Genomic DNA, 16,192 nt, shown 5'->3' with positions numbered 1-16,192 from the left:
TGGTCAAACTTCCTCTTTCACCAAATGGAGGAAAGTGTGCATTTATCTGTCTGCCCCGGCAAGTTTTGAATTCTTCATCAGATCATTGCAAACTCCTTTGAAAAGCCATTTCCAAAATGTCAGGAGTGCCTCCGGCAGAAGGACTAGCATTTGGCTTAGTCTTTAGTGGGATGCAAAGTCTAGCATTTAAGTAATGCCTCTGGATGGGAAGGATGGCAGCAGGTATTGTTTTGCATGGGGATTTGTTGATAGCCCTGGCATCCCTTCCACCCCAGACAGAGGAGGGCTTGTTCGGGTAGCATTCAATTGTAAAGAGGGATGCGCATATTCTGAAGTGAAGTTGTTTTAAGTGTTAAGTTAATCTTGGTTTCAAGGTTGACTGAAGCTCTCCATGCTCCCGCCAGCTACTGCCACATTTGTGTTGGAGCAAAAAAAATTACGGCAGTGAGTCTCTGGTCTGATTTCTGCTTCAGAAGTGACAGTACAACATCTGCTAGCAGTTGAGAGCTTACTTTCTTGTACACGTGTTGGCTTCTCACCACTGAAATTGAAATGAGTGGTATTTTTTTAATTTACCATCTTGATGTGAGCTTGTCTTCGGTGCTTTCCTGGCCTTTGAAAGTTGTAGAGGACAGCATTTCGTGGCGGCAGAGGGAGAGCTGGGCACAGGCTCAACTGCTGGCGCAGGCACAAGGAGTCATGTATGGTCTTTGCTTGAACTTGGTTGCTGAGGAATTGAAGCAGGTGGGCTCATTTCTAACAACTACTGTGCTAAAGTTTTGCTTTTCTGCATAACTGTAGATGCCATATTACTTGGCTTTTACTTTTGCCTACAAAATATGTGAGTCCTTTGGTTTGTGGAGTTGAGCGCTTACAGATGGAGACTTCTCAGATGCAAGCACATCTGTAGCACTCGCACTGTGTTGTGCAGTCTGTAGTCCAGTAGTACACCTTCACAAGCTATTTTTTTTTTCTCTTTGGGACCCTGATGGCTTCAGGCTGCAGCATGTGTGAAGCTCACACGAGGCGCTTGCTCAATGTGGCTTTGCATTCTTCTCATACTACTTCCTTCTTGTCCAGTACCATGCTGTAGGAGTGTGTTGTTTGGGTAATGGCGGTGAGGAAATGAGGTACAGGGAAATCGAGAGCCAGACCTTTCATTGCTTTGGATGTCTGCTTCCAGTGGCTGGATATAGGGAATGAGCAGGGCATGTATGTAGGGCTCCTGGAAGGTTTTTGCTTTCTCACAACCACACTGATTTTTTTTTTAACATGGAAAGCCAAGTAGACTCACATCTTTAAGTCTAGAATTAATCCATGATAAACTTCAGACTTCTATTGCAACCTGCAACTGTGGGAGAGTACATTCCTTAGAAAATGTTTGTGTCCCTGTGTGAGTTACTCTGATTCTTGGTTTAACTGACATGTTTAGTGCCATTTCTTTCTCTGCTAAAATTAAAATAAAGGAACTGACACCATATGAGTGACACTTGCTACTCCTGTAAACATTGCTGAAAGGATCTCATACTACAGACTGTTGATTAGAGGTGTAACTAACTACTGGTAATGTTATATCCCTGAGATACAGTAGGCATGGCAGTGGTTTGTTTGAGTAGGGAAAGTAATTTCCTTGATCACTTGACATCTTCCTGGTAGGGAGATGAATTCCATTTGGCCATCTGCTTCCTGTGGGAACAGTCTCTGCATGCACCTGGTGAGAACAAGTTCTAGGTGTATTGCTGTCCGAGTGCCTCTGGTCTAGCATACACCCCTCTTGTCCATTAAGGTTGACACTGTTTGGAAGGCATTTTTGCACAGATGAGCATGCAGCTGGATCTCATCTGGCTGTGCAGTCTGCTGGCATCCACTGGACACCTGCACTGAAGTGCATTCATGTTTTGAATAGCTCTGAGCTTACCCACAAAGGACTTCAGCCGTGGTAGGCATCTGGAAGAGCAGCTGTTTCCATGATTAGGTCATTGTCCTGGGCTGTGTTACTGCTTGACCATAATTTTGTGGGGTCCTTTGTGACTTCGGTGCTTTCATGGTGTGATGGTGGTGCGTTGCCTCTGTGGTGGTGACGATGTGAGTGGGTGGGTGTTAAGGTACTGCCGCAGCAGGCCTGTGTACCTGAGGTGTGAGGAGCAACTCCCTTTGAGTGTCAGTGGATTTTTGAACAGTCTGTAAGGATCTAGAGCTCTCCTGCACAGCACAGTGAATCCTGGAAGTATTTATTCTAGCGTTTGGCTGATATTACTGTTACTGTCCTTGCTTCATTTGTATTCTCTAATCTTGTGTTGTGATTGGGTGTGAAATGCTGCCTGTGTTTGTGATATTACAGAAAGTGCCGTGGTTTCTCCAGTAAATATGGATGTTATGTCTGCTCATGTGGCGTGAAGTTGGTGTGATCAGCAAGTGCCTCTGCAGCTCGTATGTTCTCTGAGGCTGAGCATGATAACAAAACCAGTGGTGTTTTTTTTGCAGGTTGGGTAGTCTTGAAGGTGAGGTTTTGCTGAATAAAGGTTAGAAACCATTACACTGTTTCTGCTTCCTATATTTAAAATTCACTTGTAAACACTTGTACTTGGGCAAGAGAGCCCAAGCCATGGTTCAAGCCGTGTCCTGCTTGTGACATACTGTCTGCAGTCATAAGTACTTCAGGTCTCTAGTGAAGACTGTTGCCAGGGAGCGCAGCAACCATGCTGTTGTGAAGTTCTGCTCTATACAGTGTGGCATGCTTTGTACATCACCTGCTACTGTTACGGGAAAAAATGGGCAACAGTAGCCACAAAAGTAGCTTTCACAGGTACTTTTTTTAGAATGCTGCCTCAGCCCAGCCGTCTTTGTATTTTACTTGCTGGTGATTTCTTTTGGAGCTTGAACTCATATTTTTTCTAACAGATCTTATATTGCTGAGAGTATGATTCTAGTTCTGCTGTTGCAGCTTCCTCGAAACCTTTGCTAAAATCAATGAAAGTGGCTCAGTTTGATGCTGTAGCAGCAGTGTTTGACTTCAGGGCAACATTTTTCTGTTTTACATGAAGTCATGGGGTTGTTGCTTGCCTGTTGCAGTACAGCAGCTTCTTGCTGCACCACATTTCACCCTATTTCACAATTATTATTTTTTTATATATATATTTGATATCCCCATATTAACTGAAAAAATCTGTAGTTCACTGAAAAGATGTTAACTCTGAATATGATTAACAAGGTACTTGAGCCCCAAGGGAAAAAAAAGTGATGTCTTTTGAGTTATTGAGACAATATTATTAAAAGAGATATTCTTAACTCAAAATGACTATTATGGGTGGTGATCAACTTTTCAGTGTAGTTGTTTAGAATGTACTTCTGTTTTTCTTGTCTGTGACTGACAGCTTCCTGTATATAATAATTTTGATTGGTTTTTTCCGTTATTTGTTCTGACATTTAGAAAGGCACAGGGAGTAGAAACACCTGAAAGAGCTCACTCTTGGGCGGGGGGGGAGTTGCACTGGGAATTTAAAGAAAAATAAATAATCGAGTTAATGCAATTTTTAATAGCAGAAAAATATGCCCTGTGTTTTGTTCTATGTACGTGGAGCCATCTGTGCTGTGCCGTCTTTGCTCAGTAAAATGGGAGTTAAGCCCTCGATGGTGGTTAAGGCATTGCCAGGATATCCAAGTTAATGGATGGAAAAGGTCTGTAAGAGTGTCTGCTTTGAATTAGAGGAGCAGTTTTCAACCTCTGTTGATTTGCAGACCCCTAAACGCTTCCCAGGTGCAGGTTCTTGTCTAGTGAGTTTAGACCTATCAACAATAGCCCTGCCTGCTTTCATACAACCTCATGGTACTCAAGGATTTCTCTGCAGCCACAACTTTGCAGGACTTGCTGCAAGTGCTAGTTGCATTATGTGACCTTTGAGAGTTTTGCGTTGAGTAAAATGTAATTTTTGCTTGCAGGTTGCTGCCAGGGCAGGCTGGGCTGCCAACCCTGCCTGACTCACTGCTTCTGTCCTGTGCTCAAGATTGCTGGATAAAAGTTGCAGTTTGCTCTGTTGACATATCTACTGAAGTATAAATACTATTTTTGGATGGTTGGCCTGAGTGCAGGTGTAGCTGGTTCAGGTCAAGCTGATGTTGGAAACTGAAAGTAGTGGTGCCATCAAAACATAGCTTGGTGCTAGTGCAGAGATTTTATGGCTTATGGTGTGCTGTGGGACAGGGATGTGGTCGGGCACTGGTGGTATTCTGCCACTCTGGGAAGGGCTGCAAGGGGCAATTGATGTTTTAGCTGTAGGGAGACTAAGGCTGTGTGCAGGTAGTGTGTCCTCTGTTTCTTAGGTTTGGAAATGCTTGAGTATAGTCCTTGCAGTTGTTCCTGAAGATTACTGGGCCCTCCTTGCTAAGCATGCATGGTTTGTTGGTGATGCAGGAGCAGGGTGTCAGTAGGAGTGTTACCCAGGACAAGAGTAGGGCGTAGGTGTGTGTTTGGACTCCCTAAGGAGCACGTTGTGCTTTTCCCGGCAGACAACTGCAGCAAGGGACCTGAGGAAATGTGACAGAGTTTAACATGATTGGAGTTGTGCTGTGCAGAGGCAGACTAGAACATGGACAGTTGGATGTCCGACTGATACAGTCCTGGGTGGGAACACAGGCACTATTTTGGCTAATCTGATGGATACTCCTGACTCCATTGTTGAGGAGAGGATAAGATGCTGCTGTGCATTGCAGGCAGAGGCTGACACCCTTGGCAAGAGCCAGTTGAAGTTTCTCTGTTGTGGTTAAGAAACCCCTTTCAGTGTGGGTAGTATTTGCTTTGCAGCAGTGATTAAATCTGCAACAGAGATAAAGATGGACTTGGGCACATCCATCTCTCGTGTGTCCAAAAGCGTTGATGAAGCCAGGAGGAATTTCAGCAGTGTGTCTTGACTCAGTTGAAGGATGTTAAAAGTTGACATGCTGAGATTTTTTTGTTACCATTAAGTTTTCATCAAGTTATATCTCACTCAGGTCTTTGAAAGAATGACAAAAAGAAATGGGCACAGAAGTCCTTGTGTATCGTCTCTTTCCTCCCAGCAGCTAAGAGGACAAACTGGCCTTTGCTGGGCACTTTCAGTTCTTTCTCCAGCACAGCCCAAGCAGTAGGTTTATATGAAGCTGAGCCACTTGTCTCCTTCGCCCAGTTCTGTTGTATCCTCTGAAGTGATGGAATTGCATGATCCACAGAGGAATGGCTTCTCTGTCATCTGTTTGCAGCGTCTTTGGGACCATGTTGTTACCATAGCTCTTTGAAGCAGCAAGGTGAAAGGGGCATCACTTGTGATGTGCTGGCATCAGTGAAGAGAGTGGTTCAGGAGTGCTGCCTGTGGCAGAACCATAAGGAGAGGGCAGCATATCTCCAGTCTCTTCATCCTCTTCCTCATGGGGTGCAGCTGGGTGGAGTGCTTGTGAGGGAGAGTAACAGGTATAGTTGACAACCTTTGTGTGAGTTCTTGATGGGGAACTCATTATGTGGGCTGTGCATGGTCTCGGACAGCTGCAAATGCTGCTGGAGATGGCACAGCCACACTGCCCTGCTCTTCCAGAGGGAGCCTGTTTTAAAGTTAATAAAATAGCAGTGTAAATTGTATTGACTTTCAGATGCTCATCAGTGACTCATTTTTCATTCTCAGACATGTAGAATTGGATTTTTCTTGTGTGGGAAACTGAGAGCATTGGGTGGAATAGAGCAACCTTGCTGCAAGCTGGCCAAAGGATGGGCTGCCTTTTCATTTGTTGTTCTTTAGGAAAATGCTAACAGAATTCCTTGCTTAGTGCACTGGAAAACACCATCTTTTTTCTTTCTGCTCATAGGACTTCTGGTGCTGAATGTGTGGTGAGGCTCTCACCCTTAGCCTTGCTCAAAGTTTACACGTTCATCTTGTTTGAAGTATCACATGAATTAATTTCCCACTGTTGGTGGAGAGATAAAAAAGCTGCCTGTTGCCTAATAGGAGAAGAACAAGGAAGCAGGGTGGTTACCTTCCTTTTAGTAGTTTCTCCGCCTGCGCTGTTGTTACTTCGCTGTTTGGTTTTGCCAAGCACCTGTTCAGACTTCCTACTATTCTGGCTCATGCAGTGGATGCCCACAGATTTCTGAATAGCTGCAGTGAAAGAAGTCAGCATTTCTTTCAGCTGTAGTTGGCTTTCCTCTTAACAGTATGTGTATGAGTATGTTTAGGAAGCTGGGTTCACAATCTAAAGGTTATGAAGTATCTTAGAAGCATAAGCTTGATTGACCTTCCTCATGGCATGGTTCTAAATGTGAATATGAAGAGCAGTGTAGTATGAGCAGTATTGCCCTGCTGGTGTTAAAAACTCTGATTTCGTTTTTAGTAGAGATTTAGCAAAAGCAGATGAAATTTTAAATGCAAATTGAAACTTAGATTTCATGCAGGCAGAATATTTGCAACTTCTGTTCTGGAAAAGTGGCTCTGAACACCACCTCGTTTTGAGGAGGTTGTGGTCTTGAGTAAGTGCACTGGGACTAAGCAAGTGGAATCATACATCCTTCTCCTGTGGAGAAACAATAATTTCTGTAGAAGATTAAACCAGCAAGGCCAGGTTGTTTGCTTTTAAAGAACCCCTGGGAATTGGGAGGGGGGCAGTATTTCTAGTTACATGTTTAATTTCAGCTAAACTCTCAAGTTGTGTTATGATAGTCACTGTGTGTACTGCATGTACATGTTGTTCTCTTGTATTGTTTCGTTCCAGTCACAGCTTAAGCTGCAGTGGATACAGTTTACATACATAAATTACAACAGTTAAGTTTCATTTTGTGCTGTTCAAATACTTTAAATTTCATGGATGTATAAAATGGAGCGTTGGACTTAACAGATGTCTTGCAAACAATTTGATAATATATAGAGGAGCACAAAACTAAGGCTGGGATGGGAGTAGATCTGATAGCTTTCGGTTGTTTGGTTTTGTTTTTTTTCTGCTACTTCTCTTGACATGAGATATTTGATTTTTTTTTTTGTTTTTCTTTGAAACTTAGCAAAGTTTCGTCAGTGCCAGTGGTTCCTCTCTTGCTTCAAACAATTAGTGGTGAATCAAAGAGCCACATTTTAAAAAGCAACTTGATTTATCATTTAAAATATTTGCAGATAAACAAGCAGGAGAGTCTTTCCTGTGCTTCAAGCTTCTGGCAGTGGTTTGAAATCTGTCTGTTGATTTCTTTGCTGGGGATCTGGAGGACATCACACCTCTCCTTCTTCCTCCTGCTGCCTTCTTCAAACCTTGCTGTTGAGTACATTTCTGATTATCAGGATGGTGGAGTGACAAAGCTGTAAGCTTTCTGTCCCACTGCTGTTCTGATTAATCCATAGGAAAATAATCTCTCTTAAGAGAGTTGAGCAAGTTCTGTTAACCGGTAATTGGTTATCCTGGTGTCTGAGGTTTGTTGTTCTCCCATTGGAACCTTCATTTAAAATCTGTCTGTTTGTAACTCCTGAACTTGGTGGAAATACTTCAGTATATGTGAGTTACACAGTGTAGTGGAGTCAGCTCTCTTCACCTTTCATTTGTTTGTAGCACTCTTTGCCTTCACAGGCCTGGAAAGGGCTACTAAAATGAACCGAAGACAGTAAATACCCACAAGCATGTAGATAACAAGCCTGGTGTGTATCATCATCTCTGTTGTATTTTTTTGGTAGTGAATTTTTAATTAGTGAGTATTTAACACTTCTCTGTGATAATAGTCCCAGCTAAGAAGTAGTATACTTTTTCAGACACAAATGTGGATGAGATGCCTGATTTCTTTTTTCTGCAGTGCTGAAGTCAAAGGAAGACTGGAGCAGTGGGGCAACAAAGAGCATGTCCCCGGCCTCAAGCAGTGTAGGCTGCCCTTTGGTTTCCAGCAGGCTTCTCTGTTTGACTTGAACCTTGCTGTAAAGTCAGGTGCCACCATGGCTATTATTCTGGTGAGGGTGGTGATGGTTTCAGCAGATACACAGTGCAGGTGTTGTGGTTTGGGTGGTTTGTAACACACTTACTCTGGAGTTTACTCCTTACCCTATGCAGGGATTTATTCCTCTAAGTTTTCTCACAGCAGGGTGCAGAGGGCTGTTTTCTGCCTGCACAAATTCAGGTTCAGCATTGCAGGCTCTCAATATAAAGGTGTAAAGCTCATGTGCTTGGCAGCACCACTTTGTGCAGGGAAAAAACCTTGATTGATGACCTCTTTTTGCTTGGCTTCAAATACGTCTTATGCTATGAAGTAGATATGATTTAATTTTCTTTTCATTTTGTGTCTTTTCAACTTGGTTTGGTTTTGATTTCAGAAAAGCTGCTATAAACAAGAATCTTTGCTAATGAGAATTTTTTTTGCTTTCATCATGAGCAGTTATTAATATCAGTTCTTGACTTTGCTTCAGTTTTATTCTTAATCTCACCTCATGTTTATCTTTCCTTGCAGTGTTCGCAAGAAAGATTATTTCTGAATTCCTGTCACCTTTCCTTCTATCTGAATTCATTCACTTGTCAGTGCATAAGTGTTGGAGTTGAGTGAAATAAGGAACAGTGGATCACTTAGACTTCTTCCCACCTTAGGAGGAGGAAAGTGATAGGAGCTGTGCTTTTTTTTTTACTCTGTTGCCAGTGGCAGTCGTCTGACAGTTCAGCTTCAGCTGGAGGGAAGTACTGTCTTGTGAAAAACTTTGGGATAGTGTTAGTGATACCGTTCTTGGATAGGTGTGGGAGGGCTTGTAATAGAATTTGTCCCAGCAGTCTCCCCTTTTTCATGAGGGCAGAGGGTTAATAACCGTTGTGTGTTGGTGAAATGGCAGGAATTGGGAGTGGTGAGTCCTAGGAATGGTGCACCTCTGACACTAACCATGTGGCTGGTTGTCTTAGTAGACAGTGCTTTAAGGAAATCATTTGGCCTTGGTTAATCCATCTATCTTTAGATGCCATCTCTCCCTCAAGTTTGCTTTATTTTACTGTTTTTCTGTTTTGTTTTTTTTTTACCTTGGTGAGAAGAGCTGTTGATCTTCAGCCATATCTGGCTGATGGGTTGGTGACTCATAGAAACTGGGTGAATTCCTTATCTTATCCTATCAGGAAAAAAAAATGGCTATTGAACTCTAACGAAGTGGTAGAGGAGAAGGCAGTGGATTGACCCTCAATAGGGTTCCAGTTCTAACTACTAAAAAGTAGGTATTTGGAGCAGCTGGCTTGTATTCCTGGGGGTAGGTGGGGGCTGCAGGAAGCAGCATGGGATTTGATGCCACAAGAACGTGAATGCTTGAAGATAGCACTGGAAGTTCGTGGGGCAGAGTTGTGGCTCCTTTTATGTCCCTGGCATTGATGTGGGTGCCTGCTCGTGTGCAGGGCGTGACTTACCTGCCAGTGACTGCTGTGGTGAGATCTGCTCAAGAGATAGCCATGCTCCTGCTGCAGGGCCCTGAGCAGGCACCTGCTGCACCTTCAGCAGAAGGGGCTGTTAGTGCCCTTGTTTATACCGTGTTCATGGATTATCGTTTGGATTTGACTACAACCTTTTTTTTTCTCTTTGCCTTGAATTCTGTCCACTTCATGCCTGCAACAGGCTTAGCAGGATCTTCATTACCTTTGGAGATCAGTGGCTTCTTTCTTGATTTTCTCCATCGTTTTCACATGCAATCTCTTCTGCTGCCCCAACCTTTCTCCAAAAGCCTGTTCTTGTCCCCTGCTTCATTGAGTAATGTCTTTATAATTTAACCAGGAATAAACTAGGACAGGGCTGTTTTGGCCAGGTATTTCAATGCTGACTTTCCAAAGCAGAACTGAATTTGAAGTGTGCAGGGCTGTGATGACTGCAGCTCAGTGCTTGAACTCTGGGACAGCTCAGGCTCTTTGAGTACGTGAGACTGAAAATGTTGGCCTATTACAATCTACATTAGCCCTGTTGCGTGTGCGTGCAGTTTGGTTTGGCTGTGGCTCTGCCAAGATGGTCGCATCCCTGGTCACGTTGTCAGGGCATGTGGGATGTCTGCAGCTGTACCATGCTGGGCTGGAGGTGATGGCGCTGCACTGGTTACTAGAGATGAGCAGTGCTGCGGAAAGAGTGCACCCCGTGGCTGTCAGCATATGTGTGTTTTTGTGGACTTGAGCTTTATGCCATTCCTTCTGTTAAGATTAATGGATTGAACAGCAGCTTCAAGTGATGCAGCAAAGTAGTAGGTTTTTTCCAGTCTAAATGATTCTGTGATTCTGTAGTTGCTTTTTGGTGAGGATTTCAGGAGGGCAGAGATAAACTGTTCAGTTATCATGAAATACTTCATGTTGATGCTGAGCTGCACTTGATTAATTCCAAAGGCACCACTGTTTGGCACAGTACAAATTCAGGAGCTGGTTTTCAAATGTTTATGTAATGCTGTTGCTGAACCTCATCCAGTGACCCCTTCCTCAGTGATCAGTGGTCGTTTGAGGTCTTACATTTGTAGAGAGGATTTGATATAAAAACATCCACAAGCTACATTCTTATTCTTTCCAAAAATAGCACAGAGTGGTCTGAAATACTGCTTCTGTTCTAGACGTTAAGCTGTAACTTGTCCCATCTGAATGGGTAATTAATGCCAAACGGTTGATAACAAGAGTAGACAATACCAACACAGTTAAGGAGAACATCTAACAATACAAAACCCGTGGTGGAGCACTGTCCTTCCCTCCCTTCTTTGCTAACTCAGTCTCATGTCTGCTTTGAATTTCCTCAGTGTATCTTGCCTGGAGTTACAACGTGGTACGTAACCGGTATGCAGTGGTTTATATTTTTTGTTGATATTTGAATGCTTGAACATTTCCATGTTCTGCAGGTAAAAACTCAGTGCTCTGACCACATGTAGAGATTACACCTGAAGTTTGTTGTGTTCAAAAACCCGTTGGCCTTTCCTTACCTCATAGAAAAGTCATCATTACTGCAGGGCTCAGTTTTTGGCCATCAGGATATATTAGCAGTTTGATCTTGGCATAATAGATGCTAATTGTAGCAGGAATTAATTGTAGTTTTCTGACCCGGGGGCTGTAATTCTGGAGTCATACAGCACGGTGTAAAGGAGGAGGTTTAATGTATCTGGAAATGATAACAACTGCTGCTTTCACTTCTCTCCTAGTATTCGTTAATGTTACAAATCCTAAAACTGTTGCTTTTGGGTTTTTTTTTTCAGTGTGGAATTGTAAAGGCATCTCTGGCCAGGTGCTGAGGTTTAGGGAGAGTAGAGAGGAAAATGGGAGGACGTGGTGTTTCCTGGTCTGCCTCTTCCACTCCTAATGGAGCCTTTGTGGCGGTGATGATGAGGCCAACATCTCACTGCTGGTGCTGGGAAGGGGGAAGTGAAGTGTGGAGGAATGAGAATAACTGCAGACTGTTTGGGAAAGGAAGGTAACAGTTTTAGCATTGTCTGAATAGTTTCTTGAAAGCCAGGTTTTCATCAGGAGGCTGTGTGAAGTATTGAAAGGTGATAAAGAGTTGATTTAAATGCAGACTTGCTTCTAGGCAGGGGCTATGGGTGTCCCTCAGGTGAATGGCCTTGGCAAATCTCCAGCATAGTTACTCTGCTCACTCCAGCTGACTGCGCTCAGGTTACAGTTGTCAGATGCATATACATTGTGTGTACAGTATGCAGTGTATTCGAGAGAGTAGGATTAAAACGTGTGTCGTGTCTGGATTGGGTTTGGGTTTTGTTTTTTTTTCTGTTTTCAAGTAAAAAAAAAAAAAGAGATAGAAGAATACAAGCTGGAAATGGACCATAAAAAAGGGGGAATTGCATCTGAAAGTGCATCTGCATTTTAAAAGCACGAGCAAAGGCAGCACCTCTGCTTCTATGTTCACATATATATATATTTTTTTTAGTCACGGAAAACTCTTACCTGTGACATGGTGGAAGCACAGTGAGGCAGCAGCAGGACACTGGCAGTGTGAGAGTGGTTGGCCCCGCACCCTACTTCATGTTTCCTATTTGTGAGCTCTTGCTCGACCATAAATTACTGCATGGCTTTTGAGTACTCATTCAAGAGAATTTCAGTAATATAATCTGTAATGTCATTACCTGTTTTTTTTTTTTTTTAATGTAACAGACGAGTTTATCCTTTTATATTTTATATAACCACATAAAACTCAACCTGAAGTGGAATAATAGACTTTTTATTGAAGAAGTCTGTTGTGGTTTAGTTGCTAGGAGGTTGAACTGTGAATTGCAAGAGACCTCGGAAAGGGTGGTGGGCAGGACAGAGAAGTGAAGTAAGAAGGGGGGGTGTGTGTGTGCTGTGACAGCTTTAATGAGGAGTGTATTGCTGATGCATATCAGCAGGAATAATACCTGCAGCACTTCTTACACCACTTAAAATGCTGAACCCATCTGGGACATGCTGTTGGCTGGTGCTTGTAAACAGGCAGGTCACCCCACAGCTCGGCTCTGAGACTCCTGTATCCTGTGAAAACCTACTGTCCCCATTTTGGCTTAATTAGTCCCAACACTGGTAAGCTTCTGAATCCTCTTCTTGACAGAGATCTTGCTGGTAGTGTAGTGTCCAGCAGAAGAGTGTGTATATATAGCAAATAGTATGGGTTCTGCTTTTTGATAGTAAGAAATGGCATTAAGCAGGCTTAGGTTTCTGTGTGTTGAAAGATTTTGATGTTCTCATAGGCTGTGGGAAGCAGAGTGGGTTCAGGTGGCTGTTTCTACAGAGCTGATACTTATGTGAACGGGTTTTGGAGACAGGTGAAGTCTGTCTGTCCATCTCCTCCCTAGCTCTATAGCTTAGGGGCAGGGAAATGGCAGTTCTGGTCACATAAACTGAAAAAATAGGACATAAAGTTTTTTTTTCTGATTATATTTGCTTTTGGTTTTAAATGCTTTTATGGTGAAGCTTTTTCCTGAGAATATGGAAGTTACTAGCTTGTACATACCAACTTTTTTTTCCAATTGATAAAAAAACATTTTATTTTTCTCAGTAGCTTCCAGTCAGGAATATTTGTCTCTTACTACTACTTTTTTGTACACTGTAACTTTTGAAATGAACGAATTTGTGTTAGTGAAATAACAGGGTCTAGTAGTGACTACAAATACTTACCTGTGCGACTGTGGGGAGTTTGAGTGCAGTCATTTTCCAGAGGTCATGTTCCTCACTAAAAAATAACAGAAAACCCCTACCCCCTCTCAAAGCCTGGTTTATTGTTTTATTCTTTCAGAAAGTTGGAGAGAACCGTTGTGTTCTTTGAAGGTATAGGATCCACTAAGTAAAATCTGGACTTGCTTTTTAATGCAAATGTCTCTGGTGGCCAGATGTAATCTGTGCACAGGGGGGAGGCAAATCTCTTTAAAAGCTTCTGGAGCTTTAGTGATTTCTTGTGTTCTGATTTTTCCCCAAAGATCCGAGCCAAGAAGAAACCTACTCCAGTGAAGTATGAAGTTGGGGATCTTGTTTGGGCCAAGTTCAACAGACGCCCATGGTGGCCATGCACAGTTTGTCATGACCCAGTGCTGGACTGTCACTCAAAAATGAAAGGTACTGTATCTACTCAGACCACAAAGTGGAGGTGTTGTGTATGGCAGAGTGCTGCAGGTTTTAATTTATATTTTTTAAACCCCAAACATTTCTGGCCCTTCAAAGGTGTGAGGGAATAGATTGTACTGTGGAAGACCTGGATCTACAAAGCAGGCTTAGATCAGAGAGGTGACAGGAAGATGATGGAACTGAGGCTGGCGGAAGTGGCACAGCTAGTTGTTGGACGTTTGGGGTTCTCTTCTAGAGTATAGGAAGTAAGAGTAGCTGGGCTGAGCTCAGGTCAGTCCATAAGAAAGAGCAGGCTTTCAAAACAGAGATGTGGAGAAAAAAGGAGATGGATCAGAGAGGTGAGGACAGAGATGTGCAGTGGGTGGGCAAGCAGAGCTGGGAAGCCTGGAGCGTGTGAGAATATGGGGAGTTGGCCAAGCTCAGAGAATAGGAGGCTACAGAGGCTTAAGAAGCAGGCTGTGGGGTAAGTGTAATGCAGTGTAGCTGGTGAATGCCTGAAGGTGTGATAGGAATGTGTGAGAGGAAGTGAAAGTTTTTTGATGTTGTTTGGTACAAGGAAACTAAGCCATTTATGGGGAAATACCAGAAAAACCTGGATATGGAGTCACATATGTGAAGTTTTAGGGCATAGTGTGTCAGAAGGATTAAGAGCCAGCTGAGTGTGAGAGGAGGTGATGGGGAAATAACAAACCTGTGTGTGCAAAAATGCAGGGGAGGGCCAGGAAGGGAATCTTGAAAACTCAAGGTAAAGAAGTGTAGGTGAGTGATGGAAAGAACAGGGGGAAAGTGATTGGAAATTGCAGCTCATTTGAAGGTTCTTGCAGCGCTTTTAGGATTGTACTAGCTGCCATGAGGCAGCTGCCGCAAACGGAAAGGCTTAGTTGTCTGTTACTGGTTTTCCCTTCTCTTCTGATTTTTTTTGTATTTTGTTGAGCAACTAGAAACCCCTTGCACTGGTGCCATCTGCCACTGATGGCTCTGTTAGATGGGTGAGGTGGTCACTCACTGGTGTATTTCTCTCCAGTTGTTGTGACCCTTGCCAGCCCAAGAACTAAGTGCGGAGGATGAGTAGACTTCTTCCAAGTGGCTATCGTCTTGGAGCCCTCTGCTATTTCTCTAGAGGCATGAAGTGGCTTTTTCTACCTTGTGCTCACGTCATCTTCAAGTGTGGCTTCTGTAGTCTTCTTTGTTGCTATTTCTCCACATTCCCCTTTCCATCTTTTGGCCAAGATTCATCCTGGTTTGTAATGGTACTGAATGTGATGGTTTAAGTAGTCCCTTTTGAGCTCTCAAATTCCTGTCAAAGATGCTGCCAGAAGACATACCAGATATATTCTCTCTCTGTATCCCTCCCCATCGAGTTTTGGACAAGATTTTATGTGTATAGCTGTGCATTAATCCTCTCTTAGCCTGTGTGTGCGGCTTTCTAATGGAGGAATTCTGCACAGAGGAAACATGGTATTCGCAGATTCTGACAAGGTCTCATCTCCAGCTACATGACACACTCACATCATGTTTTATCTGTGTTCAAACCAATAGAGCTCTGGGGAAAACTCTGTTTTCCAATTGCTGTCGTATGTTGTCTGCTTGTCTCCCTTCCCTGATGGGGAAGGATGGTGGCAGAGCAAGTGGATCTGAACTCTGGAGCATTTGGACAGGGAGAGCTGCCAGGCCTCTGTAGGAAGCACAGTCCTTGTACCGTGGCTCTCCTGTTGCCAAGGGAACGAGCCCTTCAAAACAAGGCAGATTACTTCGAACTCATCACTTGTGCAAAAACCTTTTCTGCTCTTGGGCTTGAGGCGCAATGCTCTGCTTAAAACGGTTTGTCTCTTCTCAGCAAACTCTTGGCTTGAAGATCTTGGCTTAAGTCCCAGTACTGTGAATGGGACTGATGAAGTCAGTAATATTTGCCCTTGGTTTGGTGTTGCCCTGGTCATTATTTGTCATCTTCTCAGAGGTCTTGGTCAGAACCTCTGTGTCAGCATTGCTAAAGGGTGAGTTTCAGGAAGAGGCAGCACAAAGCAAATGGTTTATGAAGCCTAAGCTACCTGGTGTAGGTGTTCCTGGGAGAATGTGAAGCAGATCTATCAGCAAAATGCAGGGAGAAGTTTATATGCTTTGTTCAGGCCTTGTTTACTCTGTTCTAATGCTTGTAACCTGTCTTTTTTCACCAGTGCACCCAGTACTGGTACAGTTCTTAATCATACTGTTTCTGTTTGGCAGTCTTGCACAGAGAGCAGCTCTGAAAAATCTTTGTGCCCATCTGATAGAGTTTCTTCTCTCATCCTCCACTTTTGTACCCAAAGTATGGAGAGATCCTCAATGCAACTAACATTTTGTCACGTTGCGTGTGGTCCTTGTGCATGTATGTTCTTACTTCAATACTGCTGTTAATGTTTTATGTCCTAAATGAGAGTATAGTTACAAAGCATTGGGCAAGATGGAATGTGTTTGTGGTGGAAGAGGTATGAGTAAATCTTATCCAGAAGAATGTAATTTCTAGCTGTTACTGGCACATGGTTGTCTTTTCACAGCAGTCAAGTGGACTGCTTAATCATTAATCAAAAAAAAGTAACGTTCTGCCTAATTTGTTGTCTTTACCAAGGGGAAAAAAAAAGTATTTGAGCAGTTTTGCATTTTTTTTCAGCCAAAGGGTAGTCTCTGCTCTGAAGAGGTGCCC

At 43.2% G+C, this 16,192-nt stretch overlaps 1 protein-coding gene across 3 annotated transcripts in view; it reads left to right on the top strand.

The window, feature by feature from the left end:
- NSD1 (nuclear receptor binding SET domain protein 1) overlaps positions 1 to 16,192 on the top strand; it is a 67,081-nt gene that overhangs the window by 4,032 nt on the left and 46,857 nt on the right. For all 3 annotated transcript variants that reach the window (XM_064161878.1, XM_064161880.1, XM_064161879.1), the window contains exon 3: positions 13,368 to 13,503. In XM_064161878.1, coding sequence (XP_064017948.1) covers positions 13,368 to 13,503 — 136 coding nt within the window. The remainder of the gene's footprint in view (positions 1 to 13,367; positions 13,504 to 16,192) is intronic.

This window comes from Pogoniulus pusillus, chromosome 22 (assembly GCF_015220805.1).
Source record: "Pogoniulus pusillus isolate bPogPus1 chromosome 22, bPogPus1.pri, whole genome shotgun sequence".
In the NCBI taxonomy this organism is placed as follows: Eukaryota; Metazoa; Chordata; class Aves; order Piciformes; family Lybiidae; genus Pogoniulus; species Pogoniulus pusillus.
The sequence above is the reverse complement of the archived record's forward strand: the minus strand, read 5'-3'. Positions and strand labels throughout refer to the sequence as shown.